This window comes from Priapulus caudatus, unplaced genomic scaffold, assembly GCF_000485595.1.
Source record: "Priapulus caudatus unplaced genomic scaffold, Priapulus_caudatus-5.0.1 Scaffold124, whole genome shotgun sequence".
NCBI lineage: Eukaryota > Metazoa > Priapulida > Priapulimorpha > Priapulimorphida > Priapulidae > Priapulus > Priapulus caudatus.
Window position 1 is genome coordinate 412,708 of NW_014577185.1, and position 6,263 is coordinate 418,970.

General features: G+C 45.6%; 1 protein-coding gene across 1 annotated transcript in view; it reads left to right on the top strand.

Moving 5' to 3' along the window:
• Positions 1-5,013, top strand: part of LOC106805705 (putative homeodomain transcription factor 2) — a gene marked incomplete in the record, with an annotated part of 13,783 nt that extends 8,770 nt beyond the window's left edge. Inside the window, 4 exon segments of the mRNA XM_014807407.1 lie at positions 12-70; positions 224-348; positions 728-855; positions 4,926-5,013. Coding sequence (XP_014662893.1) covers positions 12-70; positions 224-348; positions 728-855; positions 4,926-4,972 — 359 coding nt within the window.
• Between the last annotated feature and the right edge of the window lie 1,250 nt (positions 5,014-6,263).

Here is a 6,263-nt window from a genome sequence, read left to right on the forward strand (position 1 = left end):
AGAGAGATTACACTCCTTACAGCTCGTCTCACTCATGCTCTTCTTCACGTCTCCTGCTAACCAGCAACAGGTAACATAAGCAGGCATAATACAGCGTAATCCTCGCATCGCATTAGAGCACCGAAGATTTCGAGGCAACGCGTGCGTCCCTTAAATAAAATTGAAGTTGTGCGCCTGCTGGAGGTGCTTCGCACTGCCGTCATGATGTTTTGATGATGTGTAGTTGGTGACCTGCGCTGAGGTGCTCTGTCCGGTACTGCTCATGGCTGTCCTCGGGGCTCTGCACTCTCAGATCGTGTCGACGCACCACGCTAAGGCAAAGACAACCCCGACCAGCACAAAGACAAGGTGAGTGTTACGTGTGTGTGTGTGCGTGTGTGCGCGCGTGCGTGTGTGTGTGCGTGCATAGTGTGCGTGCGTGCGTCCGCCGTGTGCGTGCGTGCGTGCGCGCGTGCGTGTGTGTTGTGGCATGCACATAGGTTGGGGGGGGGCACTTGCAGCAAATAATCTGGGATGATTTGTACATAAGGAGTACCTTCTGTGAGTTTTAGTCCTCTAGCAGCATATTTGAAGGCAGCTAATATAATCTGGACTCTTGCTGTGCGTATGTTGGAATTTTCGCGTCAGTCTCTGCTGGTTAGTTGCTGCGGCGGGTTGTGCATTATAACGGTGTATGTGTGCAGGCGTTCTCTGTCTTTATTTGTTATGACGTGTTCCGGAATTTCAGACACCTTCCTCACAGAGCAGGAAGTCCTCCTCGAGTGGCACCAGCCGACGAAAGAAGGGCGGCGCGGCTCTCTCCTCACAGGATGCATCGCAGAGCTGAGGTGAGCGAAGGTATGGGCAGGATGAAGGAGTATGCAATCGGATTGTGCGCAATTGCAGTATTGGAAATGTATGAGTGATGCTGAGAATGTACAGGAGAAATGATGAATCGGTGCTGGAACACACAAGGAGAATGGTATTGAGTGGTGTCGGAATTGTTTTACAGGAGAATGTATGAGTGGTTTCTGGAATAGTACAGGAGAATTAAATGAGTGGTGCTGGAATGTACACGGAGAATGTGAATGAGTGGTTATTTGGAATGCTACGTGCAGAATGTATTGAGTGGATGGCTGGAATGTAGCAGGGAGATATGTGGTTAGTGGCTGCATGGATGTACAGGAGAATCTATCGAGTGGTGCTTGGAACACACAGCATGAATGTATGAGTGGGTGCTGGAATACTACAGGAGATATGTATGAAGTGTTTCTGGAGATGATACAGGAGAATGTCATGATGTGTGGAAACACCACAGCAGAAGTATGTGTGGTGCTGGAATGTACAGAGAATGTGATGAGTGCGTTGGCTAGAATGTACAGGAGAATGTATGCAGTGCGTTTCTGGAAATGTACAGGAGAATGTATGAGTGCGTGCTAGAATGTACAGGAGAAATGTGTGAGTGGGTCTAGGAATGCTACAGGAGAATGTATGAATGCGTTCCTGGAACTGTACAGGAGAATCTAATGACTATGAGTGGATTCTGGAATGTACATGAGAATGAGTGAGTGGTGCTGGATATGTACAGGAGAATGGTGTGAGTGCTGCTTGGAATGTTAGCAGTGAGATTGTGAGTTGGTGCTGCAATACACAGGAGAATATGAATGTGCTGCGAATGTACAGGAGAATCTATGATTGAGTGATGCTGGAACGACACATTAAGGATGTATGAAGTGGTGCTGGATATACAGGAGAATGTATGAGTGTGTGCTGGAATGTACAGCGAAGAATGTTATGAATGGTGCTGCTGGAATGTACAGGAGAATGTATGAGTTGGTGCTGGAAGTGTACAGGCAGATGTTATGATGGTGCTGGAATGCTAGCTAGCGAGATATGTATGAGCTGGTTCTGGAATGTAGTAGAGAATGTATGAGTGGTGCTGGAAATGTACAGGAGGAAATGTCATGGTGGTGCTGGAAACACACAGAATGTATGAGTGTGCTGGAATGTTACAGGATGAAGAGTCGGGAATTAGAATGCTATGAGTAGGTGCTGGATGTACAGGAGAATGTATGAGTGCGTCTGGGACTGGAAGATATTGGTCGGAAGTCAGATGTATAGCTGGTTCTGGAATGTACAGGAGAAATGTATGAGTGGTGCTGGAATGTACAGCGAGAATGTAATGAGTGGTGCTGGAATGTACAGGAGGAATGTATGTAGTAGCGGCTGGAGCACACAGGAAATGAATGAGTGCGGGCATTGACATGCAGGCATGAGTTGGCCTGGAACATAGCATCAATGTATGTAATTAGGATGCGATAGACGTGAGAATCGTAGTATGAGAAGTATTGTGTGTTACGAAATATATAGGAGAAGGATGTGTCAAGATTTATGAATTTAGGGCTGAAAAGAATGTATTTCGATCGTCCTATTCATTAACATCACTATGTAAAAGCGTGATAGTTAACACTGGGATTCTCCAGCCAACTAATTATGGCGAATCGTATGTTTTTGTCTTAGCAGGTTTTACAGGAAGCGTACCGGATTTCGCAGTTCTCGAACCAAGGTGATTAAGGAATTCACCATCAAAGGGTGGATGCCGCAGCAATATGATACTGAAACGGTAGAGAAATTTTTACTTTCGCTGCAACCAACTGGTAGCGCTTCAAAGTACAATTAAATTATGATCTACTAACGATTCGTGTTTTCATTAGGCTAAACAAAAAAATACCTTTGGTTCGGGTAACATGGATTGTGAAAATTGGTAGGTTAGTAGGTATAAATTCATTTTTTATTTTTGTTTTTCTTGCCAAAAACGTGGGTAGGCAGGAATACTAATTTTTTTTTCACAAGTTAAATATAGGAATATAGGGAATTAAATTTGAACAGCGACGTAAACCGAAGTGTCAGACGGCTCGCGGGCCGCGTTATAGCCGATAAGCAATGCGTATACTATATCTACTACGCGATGATCTCGTACAATCCAATAGCCGGCGCGCACCCATACGACCTTCAGCTAGGCTCTTTATGACGTAGGCGGCCACAGAGGCTCTATACGACTGTTTCAACGTTGTAAAGGAAAAATATTTTGGAACTCTCTTTAGGTATAAAATGAACAAGAGTCGCGATTATTTGAATATGTATGATCGGCATCTTTGAATTTTATTTTTTCTTGAAAACCCTCTAAAAGTGACCGCCAGTCGCACGATTTTTCACTCCGCGAAATGTGAAGTGCTGGGCCGGGTGGATGACCCGAACCAAGAGGTAATATTTTTGGTCGGCCTTATTAGTGTTGTTTTCTGCATCGACTAGTAGGCTTCCTACTTTAATTTAGATTATCATCTACCAATGATTCGTGTTTTCTGGAGTATTCTAGCTGCACATAGCTATCTCATCTACTTACTATTCCTCGATTTTTGTCACGTAGGCCAGTGAGCTCATTTGGAAGAGCTCCTAATTAGAAGACCTAATGAATTGTTGACCCAGACTTGCATCTATACACGTCAAAAACATTCTGGTCGTCACGAGTTAGCGGGTTACCCCGCCGCCAAGCTCTGTAATTATCGTCGGGGCTTGTACTCTTCGGTGTGCGTGTCGCAGGAACAGAAGTCAAACATCGACTCAGGACAGGAGTCTGGAGAAAGGATGCTGGCGAAGACGTGTGGCTTCATGGAGAGCAGTAGTGAGATGGATGCTGGGCGTGGGTTTGAGCAGGTGAGATGGATGCTGGGCAGGTGAGATGGATGCTGGGTAGTGGGTTTGAGCAGGTGAGATGGATGCTGGGTTTGAGCAGGTGAGATGGATGTGGGTTTGAGCAGGTGAGATGGATGCTGGGTAGTGGGTTTGAGCAGGTGAGATGGGAATTCTACTAACAGAATTCGTGTTTTCATTAGGCTAAACAAAAAAATACCCTTTGGTTCGGGTCAACATGATTGTGAAAATTGGTGGTAGTAGGTATAACATAGTACATTTTTTATTTTGTTTTTCTTGCCAAAAAACGTGGGTAGCGCAGGAATACTTAATTTTTTTTTCACAAAGTTAAATATAGGAATATAGGGAATTATATTTGAACAAGCGAGTAACCGAAGTGTCAACGGCTCGCGGGCCGCGTTATAGCCGATAGCACTGGTATACTATATACTACGCGATGATCTCGTACAATCAAAAGCCGCGCGCGCTCCGCTACGACCTATCACGCTAGGCTTCTTTTATTGACAGTAGGCGGCCACAGGGCTCTATACGACTGTTTCACGTTGTAAAGGAAAAATATTTTGGAACTCTCTTTAGGTATAAAATGAACAAGAGTCGCCGATATTTGAATATGTATGATCGGGCATCTTTGATTTTATTTTTTCTTGAAAACCCTCTAAAGTGGACCGCAGTCGCCCACGATTTTTCACCTCCGCAAATGTGAAGTGCGGGCCGGGTGGAGACCCGACCAAGGGTAATATTTTTGGTCGGCCTTAAGAATGTATGAGTGGTGCTGGAATGTACAGGAGAATGTATGAGTGGTGCTGGAATGTACAGGAGAATGTATGAGTGGTGCTGGAATGTACAGGAGAATGTATGAGTGGGGCATTGGACATGCAGTGTATGAGTTGGCTGGAACATACACAGGAGAATGTATGAATTAGGATGGATAGTATGTGAGAATGTAGTATGAGAAGGTATTGGTGTGTTAGAATATATAGGAGAAGATGTGAGCAGATTTATGAATTTAGGCTGAAAAGAATGTATTTGTCGTTTGTAGGCTGATAAAGAAAAATTATAAGAGAGTGGGTTGGAGTATGAAGGGGAAGATAAATATAGCTGTTGCCCTTCTACTCTGATCCTTGTAACTATACTGATATGCCATCGTCTATCATTACATCATTATGTAAAAGGTGATATTAACACTGGGATTCTCCAGCAAACTAATTATGGAATCGTATGTTTTGTCTTACAGGTTTACAGGAAAGCGTTCCGATTCCAGTCTTCGAACCAAGGTGATTAAGAATCACCATCAAAGGGTGGATGCGCAGCAATATCGATCTGAAACGGTGAGAATTTATTATTTCCTGCACCAACTGGTAGGCTTCAAAGTACAATTAAATTATATATGATTCTACTAACTCGAATTTGTCGTTTCCCACTTAGTGGTTTGCTGCATTCGAGACTAGTAGGCGCTTTCCTACTTTAAATTTAGAATTATCATCTACGCAATGATTCGTGTTTTTTGGAGTGTCTAGCTGCACATAAGCTATCTCATCTACTTACCTATTGCCATCGATATTTTGTCAACGTAGGGCCTAGTGAGCTCATTTGTGAAGAAGCTCCTAATTAGAAGACCTGAATGGAATTGTTGACCCGAGACTTGCGCATCTGTACACGTTCAAAAGCATTTACTTTTGGTCAGTCACGAACTGTTTAGCGGGGTCCGCGTGTACCCGCTCGCCAAGCCTTCTGTAATATAATATCGTTTCTGCGGGCTCCCCATCTGTACTTTGATTCGCTAGCACGGTGCGACCGACATCCGCGTTACTGCTAACCCTACGGCAGTGATACACCGGTGAGGCTCTAAGGTCACGACCGCTTCAGGTAAGGCGTCCCGGACCGTTAGACCGGAGCATGATCATACGCTATTGCGCGTGCATGGCTTATGTTGTTCACCTGCGTAACCGCCAGCCGCATACCTAGGCTGGCTGGTAAACTAGAATCGCTGACCTGCCGTTAACCCGCCTACCTACCTAAAGCCCCATGCCTCGTGATCGACAAGCGAACTGAAGTTCTCTGAGAACATCGATCTCAGCCCACAGCCGAGATCCTGGAGAAAGGGATGCTCGCAGCGATAGAGCGTATGTCTCCTTGGCTTCATGCCCATCGCAGTATCCTAGCAGTTAGTGATGAAGCAACGCTAATAGGACGCCGTCCTATGCTGCAGCCTGCGGTTTGAGCTAGGTGAGCATGCTACCGTATGTGATGGGTTGAGCAAGTGTGAGACTGGAAATGCCTGCCGGTAGTGTGCGTTTTGAGCTCAGGTCGATGCCGAATGGATCGCTCCGGAGCCGTCGGGGTGCTTGAGACGCCAGGTGGTTTGAGCATGCGGATGCTGGACCCCATGGCTGGCGCTTGAGCTCAGGTGACAGCCAATGTGAATTGCCGTCGCGTAAAGTTCTAGGTTAAGGTGGTGCCCTGGCAGAGGGTTGAGTAGCGATGCGTACCGCGCACATTTTGGCGCTATTGAGCAAAGGCTCATGACGCAATGGCATGCTGGCGTACCTGTAGTTGGGTACTTGAGCAGGGTG